At 39.6% G+C, this 17,153-nt stretch overlaps 1 protein-coding gene across 1 annotated transcript in view; it reads right to left on the reverse strand.

The window, feature by feature from the left end:
• The window catches only part of ANKRD42 (ankyrin repeat domain 42), a 74,555-nt gene extending 64,058 nt beyond the window's left edge, over positions 1 to 10,497 (reverse strand). The window contains exons 1-3 of the mRNA XM_023239398.2: positions 10,488 to 10,497; positions 9,313 to 10,344; positions 6,071 to 6,234 (exon numbers count right to left, since the gene is read on the reverse strand). Coding sequence (XP_023095166.2) covers positions 6,071 to 6,234; positions 9,313 to 10,344; positions 10,488 to 10,497 — 1,206 coding nt within the window. The remainder of the gene's footprint in view (positions 1 to 6,070; positions 6,235 to 9,312; positions 10,345 to 10,487) is intronic.
• Between the last annotated feature and the right edge of the window lie 6,656 nt (positions 10,498 to 17,153).

Below are 17,153 nucleotides of genomic sequence, written 5' to 3' on the forward strand. Positions count from 1 at the left end.
CCACGTCATGCTCTGAACTGACAATGTGGAACCTGCTTGGGATTCCCTCCCTCTCTCTCTCTCTCTCTCTCTCTCTCTCTCTCTCTCTCTGCTCCTTCCCCACTAGTGCTCTCTCTTTATCCCAAAATAAATAAACATTTTAAAAAATTAAAGGAAAGTATGATGACAATGACTCATCAAAGAGAAATAAGTCAGTCAGAGAAAGACAAATACATATGATCTCTCTCTTATGTGGAATTTAAGAAACAAAACAAACAAGCTAAGGTTAAAAAAAAAAGAGAGAGAAGACAAACCAAGAAACAGACTCATAACTATAGAGAACAAACTGATAGTTATCAGAGAGGAGGTGAGTGAGGAGTGGCTGAAACAGCGATTAAGGAGTATACTTATAAAAATTTTTTTAACACACATACATATAGGAGCCTGGCTGGCTCAGTCAGCAGAGCATACAACTCTTGACCCTGTGAGGGTTGTGAGTTCAAGTCCCACGTTGGGTATAGAGATTACTTAAAAACATAAAAGGGGTCCCTGTATGGCTCAGTTCATTAAGTGTCCAATTTCGGCTCAGGTCATGATTTTGCAGTTCATGGGTTAGAGCCCCACCTCAGACTCTGTGCTGACAGCTCAGAGCCTGGAGGCTGCTTTGGATTCTGTGTCTCCCTCTGTCTCTGCTTCTCCACCGCTCATGCTCTGCCTCTAACTCAAAAATAAACATAAAAAAAAAAAAAAAAAAGAGTGCACTTATTAAAAAAAAAAAAAGGAGGGAGGTACCTGTGTACTCAGTTGCCTAAGTGTCCATCTTAGTTAGGCTCAGATCATAATCTCGTGGTTCATAAGTTGAAGCCCCACATCAGGCTCTGTCCTGACAGCTTGGAGTCTGGAGCGTGCTTCAAATTCTGTCTCCCTCTCTCTGTCCCTTCCCAGCTCACACTCTGTCTCTCTCTCTCAAAAATAAATAAACATTAAAAATTTTTTAAATAAAATCTTTAATAGAAATAAATACACACTCATAAAAATGTATTAATTGAATTAAAGTTTTGCTTAATTCATGCTATGTTTGGCAAACAATTCAATTTCAAAGTTGTGGATAAAAATGAATTATATGAATTATAATAAAACTATAAATATCTATGTTTTTGAGACTATTGTTCAATTATAGATTATTAAGATTCATTTTAATTTCAAATAATTGTAATTATTTTGTGTCCATGAATATTAAAATATTGATTCCTATCCAAATATATGAAATACTATTATATTTCCAAGTTAACTTTAAAATGTGAAAGTAGTAATACAATTGCAGAAAATGAAAAAAAAAAGAAACTATACACAAAGAGACAAGTTATTTTTATTTTTAAAACATTTTTTTTAACGATTTATTTTTGAGACAGAGAGAGACAGAGCATGAACGGGGCAGGGTCAGAGAGAGAGGGAGACACAGAATCGGAAACAGGCTCCAGGCTCTGAACCATCAGCCCAGAGCCCGACGCAGGGCTCGAACTCACAGACTGTGAGATCATGACCTGAGCTGAAGTCGGACGCTTAACCGACTGAGCCACCCAGGCGCCCCGAGACAAGTTATTTTTAAAAAAAGAAAGAAGAAAAAGAAATTCTGAAGTAAAAAATATATCTGAAATAAAAAGTTTACCATAGGGGCTCAAGAGCTGATTTCATCTCATGAAGAAAAAAAAAATGAAGTCTAATGAAGCATAGTTTTCACTAGTTGTTTATCTAGTGATTATATTACCAACATTAGTACCACAGTCTTAAGAAATTTCAGAAAGGATAACAAAATGTGAGAGCATTAATGTAGTAGGCAAGTAGAGAATGAGGAGATGATCTTTAAATGGAAAGGTAGACAGGAACCAAAATGTTTTGGTTTAACTTATTTTTGTTAAAATTGAACAAACATTTCTGGAATATCTGTTATGCACTATGCTAACACTTAAAATATAAATTTAAGGGGCGCCTGGGTGGCTCAGTCAGTTGAGCATCTGACTCTTGATTTTGGCCTAGGTCATGATCTCAGGGTTGTGGGATCGAGCTCCATGTCATCTCTGTGCTGGGCATGGAGCCTGCTTGAGATATTCTCTCTCTCTCTCTCTCTCTCTCTCTCTCTCTCTCTCTCTCTCTCTCTCTGTCTCTCTCTCCCCCTCTCCCTCCCTCTCTCCCCACTTGTTTGCTCGCTCTCTCTCTCTCTCTCTCTCTAAAAATAAATCTTTTACTTTTTTTTTAACATTTATTTATTTTTGAGAGAGACAAAGCATGAGTGGAGGGAAGGACAGAGAGAGAGGGAGACACAGAATCTGTCAGCACACAGCCCAACACGGGGCTCGAACCCACAAACCATGAGATCATAACCTGAACCAAAGTCAGACACACAACTGAATGAGCCACCCAGGCGTGTCCCAAAAATAAATCTTAAACACACACACACACACACACACACACACACACATATATGTGGGGTTTGTTTTTTTTTTTTAATGTATATATATTTAGTTCAGCAAATTCAGCTATACAGCAAACATTTATTGAGAATCCAATATGCCAAATGTGGAAAAAAAGAGGAACAAAACCCAAATGGTACCTTCAAAGAGCTCAAAATCTAAAAGAGATTCAAAGTGATCAATTCAATGTGATAAATACAAATAAATATAGTTTTAAAAATATGTGTAAGATTTAGGTGTAGCTCCTAGGTAGGTTACTAAGGGATGTTGGTGGGGGGAGGGGGGGGGGACACAGAAAGCTTTGCCAAGTGGGTGCTGCCTGACCTGGAATTCAACCAAGTAACCAGTAGGAAGAGGTGAGTGAAACCAGGCAGATAAAACCGTATGTGTAAAGTCTAGGATAACAAAGAACAGCAGGCTAGTTTGGGAAATGACAGTAGTCACCAGTATTACAGAATAAAACAAGTATGATGGGAGATGAGGTTGCAGAGAGAAGTCTCTTATATTAAGTCGCTTGAACTTTATCCTATAGGGGATAAAGAGTCACTACACAGACTTAAAGGTTTCAAAAGAAGAAAATCAATTAGATCTAAAGCAGTGGCTAAAAGGGTGGAGAGGACAAACTCAGGAGACAAAGATGGAACAAAATCAATGACCTAATGATCAGTTCTCACTGCATTATCAAGTGCACCTTCAGACAAATGTTGATATTGTGTTTCACTTCTGGAAAAAATGGAGACAATGCAATAATGATGCCAAGTCAATAGCCTGGAAAACTAAGAAAGGGAGGGAAAAGAGTACTAGTTTAGTTTCAGACCAATTAGAGATCCAGTCAGATGCATATGTGCTGTTATTGATCAAGCACCTGATACATAAGCAGAGTTCAAGAGAGAAAGCAAATCAATAATTATGTAGTAGTGATAAAACCAAGGAATGCTAAAAGACTGTCTAGAGAGAGTACATAAAGTAGGAGAGAAAAGGCTATTAGCAGAAATATAAAAAATACTTATATTTATAGAGTAGTCAGAGGAGGTTAACCAAAGAAGACTGGGAGTAATCAGAAAGGCTGAAAGGATACCACAAAAGAGAGGAAACCCCACTCTCTTTGAAATCATTATAAAAAAAAAAAAGCAAGAAAAACAGGAATAAAACTCTATCCTTGATGAAACTAAGAAACATCTGAAGCTACAAAACAAATGGGAAAGCTGCCAAAGTGTAGATCCAATAGGGATATGGAAGGAAACAGAGAACATACCCACCCAGGGCTACAAACTGAGAAAGAACCATCATGGCACATACTTCCTAGAAGAGAGGAAGCCACTAATAGGCCAAATCAAAAAATCCTTGTTTACAACAGTTCAAGTGGGGCACACAACTGGCGGAGAGATTCTCCAGGCCAGATTCAGTTTTGAGAAGCAGAGAAACCCAAACAAACAAGAAATCACACAGAGAAGCCATTTTCATAGAAAGCAGTCTCTGTGTGGTAGGGGGAAAAAACAAACACTTCATAGCAGACCTCCTGCAGCCTACCGGCTAGGGAAATGTGGTAATTAAAATAAGTTCTCCACACATAATCTCTAATCATAAGGAAAAAGTGCAGTTGGCCTTGTACACAACCTGAGAATAATTTTTGCATAAAAATATTCAGTAAGCACTGCCTGTACTAGCTAAAAAATAAAACCAACTAAATAGCCATTGAAAAATGGACGATATTAGTCTAAGAATAATTATAACATGCCTGAAAGAAATGGAATACATAAATGCCATCATAGTTAAGCCTCAAAAATACATTGTTGAACACAAAAAGCTGCAGGATGATGAACACAGTATAATGTCATTTATATAAAATGTTATTAAAAACAATGATACAATCATTTAATAACAACATAAAACATAGATAGTATTTTTTTTTAATTTATTTTGAGAGAGAGAGAGAGAAAGAAAGGGAGAGCATGCCCAAGGGCAAGGGAGGGGGCAGGGGGAAGGGAGAGAGAGAGAGAAAGAGAGAGAGAGAGAGAGAGAGAGAGAGAGAGAGAGAGAAAGAGAGAGAGAGAGAGAGAAAGAGAGAGAGAGAAAAAGAGAGAGAGAGAGAGAGAGAGAAAGAGAGAGAGAGAAAGAGAGAGAGAGAGAGAGAAAGAGAGAGAGAGAGAGAGAGAGAGAGAAGAGAGAGAGAGAGAGAGAGAAAGAGAGAGAGAGAGAAAGAGAGAGAGAGAGAGAGAAAGAGAGAGAGAGAGAGAGAGAGAGAGAAAGAGAGAGAGAGAGAGAGAGAAAGAGAGAGAGAGAGAGAAAGAGAGAGAGAGAGAGAAAGAGAGAGAGAGAGAGAAAGAGAGAGAGAGAGAGAAAGAGAGAGAGAGAGAGAGAAAGAGAGAGAAAGAGAGAGAGAAAGAGAGAGAGAGAAAGAGAGAGAGAAAGAGAGAGAGAGAAAGAGAGAGAAAGAGAAAGAGAGAGAGAGAAAGAGAAAGAGAGAAAGAGAGAGAAAGAGAGAGAGAGAGAGAGAGAGAGAGAAAGAGAAAGAGAAAGAGAAAGAGAAAGAGAGAGAGAGAGAGAGAGAGAGAAAGAGAGAGAGAGAGAGAGAGAGAGAGAGAGAGAGAGAGAGAGAGAAGCCCAAGCAGGCTCCACGGTGAATGGGGCTCAATCCCATGACCCTAGGATTATGACCTGAGCCCAAATTAAAAGTCGGACGCTCAACTGATTGAGCCACACAGGTGCCCCTACATGGGAATATCAAATACCAAATGCAGGGTAATAGTTACTTCTGGAGTTGTTAGGGGAGGAATGGCACCCGTGAGGAGTGCTAAGGGACTTCAAATACATCTGTGAGGTTCCATTTATTTTCTAAAAATCTAAAGCAACCATAGCAAAAATATTAAGATTTGATAGAATTAGGTATTCATATGTTACCCTCTGTAAGTTACCCTCCAGGCTTGCCTTTGGAACTCAGCCACCACATTGTGAGGAATCACAAATTAGCCCAGGTGGAGAGGCCTCACATAAAAGTTCACATGGAGAGGAATTAAGGCAGCCAGCCTGTAGCTTGCATCTTCCACCAGACATCTGCGTGAACAAGCCTTCAGAAGATTTCAGCCTCAGTATTTCAATCTTCTAGCTGAAGCCCCAGACATCATGAAAAAGAGACGAGCTATCCATGAGATTCAAATTCCTGATTCGCTTCTGAGTATCAATGCTTATTTTATGCCACTAACTTTTGGGATAATTTGTTACAAAGGTACAGTAACCAGAACAACAAATATCATGATGAATTGAAAAAGAAAAATACTTCTGGGGCGCATGGGTAGCTAAGTCAGTTGAGCATCCAGCTCCTGACCTCAGCCCAGGTCGTGATCTCACAGTTCATGGGTTTGAGCCCCCTTGGGGCTCTGCTCTGACAGTGCGGAGCCTGCTTGGAATTCTCTCTCTCCTTCCCTCTCTGCCCCTCCCGGCTGACGCTCTATCTCTCTCAAAAAGTAAATAAATAAACAAACAAACAAACTTTAAAAAAAAGAGGAAAAAGAAAAATATTTCAAATACCTAGCATAAAGTCTCAGTCCTATTTGCTAAATCTTCAAAATTGCTAACAGCTGTAAACTTACTTCAGTTTAATAATTTATACAGCTTCTTACCTCCAAACTTCCAGAATGTGCTGCCCAATGTAAAGGGGAAAACTTATGGAGAATGTCAACTTCATTAATGCTGGCTCCACGTTCTATTATTTCTGAAAGCTGCTTTACATCTCCAGCCCGTACTGCATCATGTATGTTACCAAAATGCACTTTCTTCTGGGCACCTATTGAAAAATTGCTTAAAATATATTACAAAAAAAAAAAAAAAAGCCTAAAGCAATGATTCAATAGAAAGCACAAAATCACTTTGATTTTTCAAATAATTTATTACAAAGATATTTGTGGTTAACATCTTAACCAGACTTCCATTTCAGCTCTAACACATAAAGAGCATTGAAGTTGTCACTCGCACAGATACAGGAAAAAAGCTGTCAAACAGAAAATCAATTACTTTTCTTGGACTTATCAGAGAACTGAGGTCTCAAAGCCAACTGCCTCCTCAAGTGTGGAGAGACACACAAATACAGAAGCACAAACAAGTTCAGCTTACCTGGAGCAGAAGCCACTGGAGCCATAAACTCCTAGAAGCACTGAAATGGTAACTGTGACAAATTGCTAGATGTTGGGAAAGCATTAGCCTACTAGTGAGAAACTCTTGAGGCCACAGTCTTAGAAGGCCCCCACATTTTCATAGATTTTACCCCACTAGGGTAAATCCCACCAGGTTATCACTGTGAAAAGTCAAGTGGACTCTTTTCATGTCTTCAGCAGGGGAAGGGGGAAAGTAATGATTCTGAAATATACCCAGTGCATTCTCTGTAACAAAGGCCTACTCTCCAGTGATAAAGACTTTACAAGAGCCTCACCTCACATAGGCTGATACATTCTATCAATATACTTTTCTTATCTTTCTCATACTACTACACTAAGAAAGGAATGGCAGGTCACAATTTTTACTTCATACACTCTAGGGGTCTTATGTTTTATAATTTAATGTTCCAAACATCACAAAACTGCACTGTGACTGTGAAATATCTAATGTGTACTGTAAGCCAGAAGCAATACAGATATCTCAGCATGAACAGATGTTGGGGGAGAAAGAGGACAGAGTTTAATCAAAGCATTTCCTAAACAAAAAGTCATGATTCCTGACCTCAAACTGTTTTCAAAAGAACTCACCAACATTTCTGGTAGAAAATCTAGGCAATCTTGTACTACTACTTATCCATGTGTATGTCCTTTCTCAATAACTCAAATGTTAAGTTCTTTGAGGGATGGAATTGCATCTCATGCCACCCCTTAGCAAAATGCTATAACATTTTATTCAAAATCCTTTCTGAGCATCTAGCACATTCCAGGCACTAAGATAGTATGATGGCAAATGAACAGGGATTTAATGCATTTTATTTCCACCAACACTTTAAAATGTATTTGGATAAATTCAATAAAATAAAAAAAAATGACAGTATTGCCCTGAGTATAGGTGAAATTAAGACGCTGGAGTAGTAAACATGTGAGCAAGATCTTGAAGAACAATTAAGAAATATGCATATGGGGAAGGGAGTAAGGAGGGCACCAAAAATAACCAAGCCACTTAATGATGTTTAATGACGTAATCCCCTAGGTCAGACTTTCATTATTCTCCTTTAAACTAGTAATACAAGATCTACAAATGATGTTCTACTCACTCTAATCCATTTTATACAGGACATTCTAATCCATCATGTACAAGGACACTATCCTGATCACTCCATGCCTCTATTCCACTAACTGCATCTGGTTATCCACTGCTAGTCTAGAGAACAAAGCCCAAACCCTCAGTAGGACAATGTATGCCCTCCACTAACTTGGCTACATCTAACTTTACAGCCTTTTCTCCCCCACCACATTCCATCCCAATTCATTCATTCATCCACCCATGTATCCACTCAACATTAATTTGGTCTCTACCATAAAGATAAAAAGATGAAGGCAACATGGTCTCTATCCTCAAAGAACTCACAGAGAGATACAAACAAAAAAATTATAAAATAATGCAATAAGAACAATGACAAATATTCATGAGAACTTATGGAAGCACAGAAGGCTTCTAAATCAGCCAGGATAGAAGGAAATGAGAAAGAAAAGGATTTCTGGGGAAGGTGAGTTCTAAGATGAATCTTCAAGGATTAACAGGAGTTTGCCAGATAAAATGGGGACAAGGGAAAGGCATCCTAGACAGCATGAATTGTAGGATGTGGTCAAGAAACCACACACACACACACACACACACACACACACACAAACCCATCCTATTGCTGAAGGGGAGCAAAAAGGTAAGACTAGAGACTCAGGAAGACCTTGTAAGAAGCTACAGTGGTCCACACCAGAGAGGCTGAAACTCTCAACTGAGAGTAACAGCAGGAACAGAAAAGGAGACAGATTCAACAAATATGGAAATAGGATGCATACAGTGGGTGAAATAAGGAAGGCATAACGGGATAATTCCAAGAAGGACGGAGAGGGCATATGGACACAAAATCCTATTTTTCTCATGTTGATCTTGAGGTGCCAAAGAGTTCCAGAGGGAGCTGTATATATTTGTCTGCAGCAGATCTCAGTGGTAGGTGTCTCTCAGTATTCATAGTTTTTTTCTGATACCTACCCTCACCCCATTCTGAAGCCAAGGACACTGTACTCTTCTTTATAATATTCATCACACTAGTCAGTATTTGCTCAGTATTTATTTTTCCTCCTAAAATGTAAGGAATGTGTCTGTCGTCTTCACTGATATATCCTTAAGACACAGCAAATAGTAAGCCCTCAGTAAATATTTACTGGATGGTTGAATAATAAAGATTTCAAAGGGGTTGAAGTCATAGTACACGACCAGGAAAAAAAAAAAAAGCATCAGTGATGGCACTATCCCCGGGGGGGGGGGGGGGGACAGCATTTAAGGAGAGGATGGTAGAAAAGTCATCAAAGGGAAAGGGAGCGTCAGTAGATTGGAAGAAAACTAGGTAAATCTAAAGTCATCTCCACAAGGGTCAAATGCTGCAGAGAAGCCAAGGGTCCATAAGATTTAACAAGCGTTGATGTCAATCTGGGTAGGAAGTCTCGGGAATATAGCAGGTGGAAAGAAAGTGAGGAAACCTGGAGGGAGGATGAGAAACAGGTGAACAGCCTTGGGACCCACTTAAAATATGTCAGAGGGAAATTAGGAGTAACAGCTGAGAAACGAAAGTACCAGAAAGGGCCAACGGTGATGTGGGTGAAGTGAGAAGAGAGGCAGAGACAGGGGCAAGAGAAGTAGTCTGACTCACTTGGGGTTGCAGTCTCCCTAGAGGAAGTGGAGGGGCCTGAATCTGACACCCCGGGCATGGTGCGATCCCGCGGACTTCGGGGAGGAATCGAGTCCAGGCCCCTACCGCTACGGTGATCTTCACTTGCTGTCACCCACGAGCCACTGCAGCGGCTACCGCCTTCGTCGTCGCTAGCACCGGGGCCGCCGTCCTCCCTGGTTCTCTCCCAGGAGCTCCCGCAGCGGGAACCCTCGTCTATACTTTCTCCCTCCCAGAATCCACTGAGGCGGCGGCTGGCGTCTATGCTGACGCTCACCGCAGAGGAGTCGCTGGCCGCGTAGCCGCGATCTTCACTTACTCCGTCCCAGGAATTATTGAGGCTGTGGCCGCCATCGGCACTCCCTTCCTCCCAAGAGTCACTGAGGCGGCGGCTGTGGTAGTCACTGCTTCTCTCCCCGGAGTCGCTGGTTTGGGGGACTTCTCTGACCCCCTCCCAAGAATCACTGAAGCGGAGGCCGCGGTCTTCTCGGACCAGTCCCTCACAGTCACTAGTTTGGTGGCTACCGACTTCACTTAAATTCACGTCGCTGCTGCTGAAGCCGCGGTCTCCCCTTAATGTCTCCCAGGAGGTGCTGTAACAGCGGCCACCATCTCCCCTAACTCTCTCCAGAGGGACACTGCCAAGGTCTTCACTGACTCTTCTCGAGTCACTGCGGGAGAAGCCGATGTCTTCACCTACTCTTCTAGAGCCCCTATAGAGGTGGCCGCCGTCTTCACGGATACTTCCCCTGTCTTGGCTAACTCTTTCCCTTAACTGGCCGCCGCTTTGACCATGTCGGCCGTTTGTCCTCCAAACGCGATGACTAGTGAGGCGGCCGCCGTCTTCGATTGCTACTCTCCGCGAGTCGCTCTGGCGGCGGCCGCCGTCAGCCGCTACCCTCTCCTCCGAGGTGCTTTCCAGCGTCCCGACTACAGCTAACCGGTTGTAGTTGCGGTGGAGCCGTTGCCTTGGAAACGGGTAAACTTCCGGCGTGCTGCGGTCATTTCCGGTTCCTCACGACCTTGCGTCACTTCCGGCCTCCCCTCAACCTTTTTCGAGGCTTCGCCTCTAGAGAAATCGGATGGTCGTGTGGGCTGGTGTTCCTGAGATTCCGCGGGGTCTCACATGCAGCCTGTCTAGGCCGCGTCTCTCTAACGGCCTGGCATCGATCACGCCTTCCATGGCTCAGCGACGCAGATGCGGGCTCCAGGACTGCAGTTTGCGTAGGTGACCTGTGTGGCGCGGGCCGGGCGGGGCCTTTCTTCGTCCTTGGCAAACCTAGTATAATTTTTCAGTGCTTGTTGGAACATTGGAGGAAATTTGTTCTTATCCTGTCATTTCACAGGTACTGAGAAAGACCCAAAGGAGAAGTTAGCTGCAGCCGCTTTCATTATTGAATGCTTTATTAGTGCCAGGCTCTTGGATAATTGCTTGGTACTTAATTCTGAGCATAATTGTGTAAGGTAGGTGTTAGCCCTGTTTTGTATGTGAGGCGATTCAAGGTATCAGTAATTTGCTAAAGCCAAACAGCAGGTAAGTTGTGGAGCCAGTATAAACACAGGTCAGTAGTCAAAAGACTGCTCCATGATTCCTGACTCTAACTCCTAGGTTCCCTTTAATGTAAAATGATACTTGCAACAGTTTCGCTCAAATCTTTTATTTCTCCAACCTTATTATTTAATGGGTATTCTTCCATTCACTCTTTATTGAAAATACATGGTTCACGGGGCACCTAGCTACCTCAGTCGGTAGAGCACGGGACTCTTGATCTCCAGGTCTTGAGTTCGAGCCCCACGTTGGGCGTGGAGCCTACTAAAAAACGGAGACAGAGAAGGAATATGTGGGTTGGATATAATGCTAGCAGCAGAGAATACAAAAATTAGAATTCTCTGCCCTTTAAGAGCATCACCCACCTTAATTGCCCTTTCATTCTTTTTTTTTTTTTTTTTTTTTTTTTTTTTCCATCCTCAGGGTTTGTTCCGTAAACACGTTTGGGATATTCCCCAGACCCTATCATTCCTCTCTTGAAGTACAGTGAATTGGCTTTCTTTAACTTCCATAGCCTCTTGTAATATTAGTAATGCTAACAACTGCTATTTGCTGAGTTCATGTGACTCTGGCACTTTATACTTTGTATTTGTTTTCTTATTCAATCCTAACCTACCAGGACCGTATAGAGACAGAAAGGGACAGAAAGAGAAATAAAGCATCAACATTACTTGCCTGAAGGTTCACAGCTAGTATTAAGTATCGCAATTAGGTTTTCAACCTAGGTCTTTGATTTTGCTGCACATCCTTTTCAAAGTCTGAATTTCCACAGACTTTATTAAACCACTTACCATATTACATTACAATTACTGTTTAATAGTTGATCTTCACCCCTACTCCCCAAGGACTCTGAGCTTCTGGAAGGTAAAGACCTTTTCATTATTCATCTTGGTGTTCCTGACATTTGGAATACTTAGTTCAAGTGGAAGGCTTAGTAATTGTGGTGGGGGTTCGTGGGTGGCTTGATCAGTTGATTGTCTGGTGGATGAACTGATAGACTGAAAATAAACTTTTTTGCACTTGGGAGGGAATTTGGGATTAGTCATCCCAATCCCCTTATTTTTAGAAATAGGGCAACTGAGGTGTTTTATCTTACCAAACACCTATTGAGTTACTAATAGGAGCAAGTTTCTATGCTAAATGATTTGCAAATAGTTTCAAACTTAATGTGTATTATTATTTCTGTTTTACAGATGAAGAAACTGCTCACATTTGGCCGAGATCTCATAAGTAGGAAGTGGGGAATTGGAACCCACTCTGACTCCAGATTAATACAGACTTTGTAGGCTACATAGGCTAATGGTAAAGGCTTCATATGTTGCTATGTTGTGTGGATAAACTCACTGAGGGTCAGCACGTCCTTAAAAGATACACACATGGCAGGAAGGATCAGAAAAGAAAACAGAAACAGCAAAGAAGCAGAAAAAATAAGATCTCCCAAAATAAAAGGAATTAAAAATAAAAGATATTAATGAAATAGAAAATAAAATTAGTAATAATAGCTGTTGTTTGAAAAGAGTAGACACTTAGCAAATCTAAAGAAGAAAGGGAGAAAACAATTTTGGAAACAAAGGGAACATATTATGGATATTAGGGACCTCCAAAATTAGAAGTGAATTTAGCCTAGCCTTTTTTTTTTTTATATATATAATGTTTACTCATTTTTGAAAGAGAGAGGGAGATACAGTCTGAAGCAGGCTGCAGGCTATGAGCTGTCAGCACAGATCCCGACGTGGGGCTGGAACCCACTAACCATGAGATCATGACCTGAACTGAAGTCAGATGCTTGACCAACTAAGCCACCCAGGCACCCCTAGCATAGCCTTATATACTAATAATCTTGAAAATTGACTTGGATAATTTTCTAGGAAAATACAGATTTCAAAAAATTGAAGAGTTAGAAAACCTTAATAAAGGAAGCATAAAAGAATGCTCTACATACCCCTGACAAAAGTCACCAGGAACAAAGCATAGAGAAGAATGTAATATATCCCAGATATGAAGGTAGCAGAACTGTAACAGAATCTAAACAAGGATACTGGAAAAAAAAAAACCCAGCTCAGTGCCGCTTAGGAATATACCTGCAAAGAAATTAAGGAAACTAAGAAGCCACCAGTGCATTTAGAAAATAACATAATAACCAAGTTGGGTTATGGTCAAGGATGATCAACATTAGACATGTAATGAAAATTTCCTACGTTGAAGAAGAAAAACTATATAATCTTAATTGATACTGAAAATTACTGATTTCTTAAAAATACAGTTCATATTAAGTAATAAAAGGAAGCTTGCTTAACTGGATGAAGGGTATCAACCAAAGATAAACAGCACACTTAATGGCATTGTTTAGGTGATCTGCTGTCATTCCTACAATTAAACATTGTTCTGAGAATTAGGGATCCACTGTAGTAAAGTAAGGTATGAAATTGGAAGGGAAGAAATTAAGGTATATGATAATGTTTACCTGGAAATCTAAAACAACTAAAAAACTATGAAACATTGGAAGGAAGATGGTAAGCTCTCAGAGCAACATTGAGATTTTTTATAAACCAAACTTCTAAAGAACTATTCACATTAGCAGCAACAATGGTGAAATCTATCAAGAAAAAAGGAAAACCTACATCAAAACATAATATTTCATTTATGTATGTTACAGAAAATCAAAATAAATGGAAAGAATGCTGTGCCCTACATGAGTAGGCTCAGCAATGGAAAGATAAGATTCACCTCAGATTATAAACTTTTTGCATTTTGAGGAAAAATACTTAACAATTTTTAGTGGAAATCAACAAGATGATTTTTATTATCTGAAGTTTCGGGGTTTTTTAAAGTTCATTTATTTTGAGTGAAAGCACAAACGGGGGAGGGGCAGAGAGAGAGGATAGAAGGAATCCCAGCAGGCTCTGTGCTGTCAGTGCAGAACCTGACATACCATGGATCATGACCTGAGCTGAAGGATGCTCAACTGACTGAGCTACCCAGGCACCCAACAAAATGGTTTTAAAGTTTCTCTGGAAGAATGTATGTGCAAGATTAACCAAAATGTTTTTTTAAAAAATACAATAACCCAAATACACATCACAAGTACAAAGCTAGAGTATTTAGAACAGGAGGTATTGGAATAGGACTGGACAATTCGATTAATGGAACAAACTAGAATTCAGAAATAATCCCATGTGCATGTTCATTATAGAGGTAGCATTTCAAATACAGGAATGTAGGCTCTTCATTTCCATATACAAAAATTTAAGAATTAACGGTTGTTTTATGCATATTGCAAAGGCCTTCCTAAGCAATATGAACCCTGAAGACCACAGAGAAAAAATTTATAAACAAAAGGCTACAAGGTATGTTAACATGCAGTTGAGATCAAAGGTAGACCAGCTTTATTATCAAGTCTGAAAAAGAATAACTCTAGAAGTAATGCACAAAAAACGTAATTAAAAATAAGAGCAAGTACACCTGAAACTAATGTATGTTGTATTAGTTGACATCAATTTGAAAAAAAAGCAAGTTAAAAGATACTCAAATGCACAAGAAAGAATGCTCTTTGCACATCGCTAGTAAAAACTAAAAAAATGGATAATGAGTATTGGAAGAGGTTTAAACACCCTGCTGGTGAGAGATTAAATTGGTGTGACCCAAGAAGGACAATTTGGCATTGTCAAAATTCTAAATGTACACTGCATACTTGGTAACTTTATCCAGTTGTAAAAATCTCAGAAATCAGTTACAGTAGGATAGTCGCTGCGACGCATTATAGTTGTGAATAGACACTTGAGTATCAGTGAAAGAATGGGTAAATTAGGCTGCATTCATATGAAATATTACACAGTTGTAGAAATGAGGATTTACATCAACATGGAAAAAGATACACTGAATTTTAAAAAAGGCAAACTGCACATGCAATCTCAGTTTTTTCAAAAAAAGGATCTACAGAAGATAAATTCAGTAGTTACTTTATAGAGCAAGAAAGATGTGAAAGGAGACTTTGTTATTTGATTTTTTTAATTAAAAAAAATTTCTTCCTAAGTAAAAGTACAAAAGGATAGGAAAACATGCACTGCTGTATAAAGCAGAAGAAAGTACTTTTAAGGAGTATATGGGCCAGGAGAGATTAAGAGACTAAGAAAAACACTTGTTTTGGCAAGGAGTCATTGGGAATACTTAGGAGTCAAGATGTAAAAACTCAGAATGCACAGGATTTCAAGGTAAGTGAGGGACTGACTGAAGGAAATTTCTCAAGTGAAATTCCAGAACACTGAAGTGGGCATCTCAGCATTCCAGAGAAGTGGAAGCTTATGGTTCCACCTCTCAGGTTTTCCAAAGAGGGGTCTGCCTAATCCCCCATAGATAAACTCTGCATCTAGTTCCAGAGGAGGGAGTAAAGCCAACACCAGGTAATCCTCTCCCTTCTGTGTAGGCACTCTCTTACTTCTCCAGCATCCTTGCTCTCCCTTTGGTGCACACTTGCAAACTGACTAGACACTCCATGGGTGCCTTGGTTCTTGCTCTTTCCCACCTGCACAGCAAAGTGACCCCGTATAGGATTAGGAGAAAACCCTACTTCTACAGAAGTTCAGGCCTTGACAGTAACCCGACGTTCCATTTCTACGTCCAGATTCCTCTTTAGTCGGCTAAATCTTTCCACTTGCAGGAATGATTAGATAGATGTCTTCTTACATTTTTTCTGAATATTCTGTATAAACCTCTTACAGCATTTAATAGTTGCTAAATGGTTTGTAAAAACAAAGTCAGCCAGGAAAGCAAAACTGGAAGCTAGAATGTTCTATTTTAGGCTAAGCTGTTACATGGAAATCTTAGAATTTTTATTATATAATTAGGTCTTTTTTTTTTTTTTTTTTGCCAAAGCTTATTTTATTTTTAGCTGAATAAGGTTGTATTTTAGTATTTTCCGGAACATTGAAATTCAAAGTTTTAAGTAAGCAAATTATGTTAAAATCAGAACATTGTAAAGAAAAAATTTGTAAGTTTTAGGAAATAACCCTTTTATTCTCACAAACTTCAACTATTACTTTAAAAGACAATATTCCATCTTCCCTGAGGCTTCCTTTGGCTTTCTTTGCTACACTTCATATTGTAGATTACTTACTAGTTCTAGTTCCCAGGGGTATGTGTTGACTTACTTTAACATTTTGGGGGCCTATAATTCAGTGTTGCTTCTTTCTAGGTAAGTTATCAGATCTAGCTGTTCATTAAAAATCAACTATGGTATTTCTTTTAATTAAGATTTAATTGACATTATTTTCAGGTATAACTATGGAGCTTCTTAAATGGTAGAGGCACCTGAATGAATGAGAATCTACTAAATGAGACCCTCCAAACAATCTGTTCTTAATATTCACTGATTCTAATGCAGTGAAATTTCAGGGCCACACACCTAAATCACTATCCAACATCCAGCCTCCTGTGTCAAAAACTAGGAACTAAATTTTCAATTCCAACTGTAAATACCTGTAATCATCTCATCAAGTATTGTCCATCTGCCACTCCAAAGCTAATTCCTTTTGTGCTGTTGATAATCTCTTTCCAACTCTGAGATTGGTCAATCATCTGTCTTCAACATGTCTCTCCAATGAACTCCTTTTAATATACATGTTAACATCTCTTTTTTGCCTCATTCTAACTACAATTAAATCTCTAGTTAAATTTCATAAGAGTAGCTCTTACTATTGTGTTACCTCTCACACAACCCACTGCTACTGGTGTTGGCACCCATACCTAGCTGTTCTTCAGTCAATTGTTTCTCAGTTATTCCATATTTTCTTGACTTGTTTACTACCCAGTCTTTAAACTTTTGTTTTGTTTTACCATTTTACCATTACTGGTTTTATTTTTTCAATAGGGCTTCTTTCTCACCTTCCCACCTAGGAGTCTAAATGTTTGCTCCCCAGGGACCTGTCCTTGACCTTCTTCCTTGGTATGGATACTTTTGGTACACTGGTAGGTTTGAATGTCACCTTTCTTTTGATTGTCATACCTTTAAGCCTTTGATAAAAGTTGTGGTCTCCCCAAAGGAAGGTACAACAGAAAATTTTGCCTACGTTTTTGGATGCAGACCCCAGCCTTTCTTCCATGACAGTGTTCATATATATTCCTAAGTTCAGCTATCACAAATATGTTACCTCTCAAATCCACTGGACACCTCTAAGTTTTCTGACTGAACCTCTCTATAATAGCATTTGACAATCTCTTGTATTCATTTGAATCTTAAGAGAAACATGCAGATAGGGTCTGTTTACAATTCCTAGTG

Source organism: Felis catus, chromosome D1 (assembly GCF_018350175.1).
Source record: "Felis catus isolate Fca126 chromosome D1, F.catus_Fca126_mat1.0, whole genome shotgun sequence".
NCBI lineage: Eukaryota > Metazoa > Chordata > Mammalia > Carnivora > Felidae > Felis > Felis catus.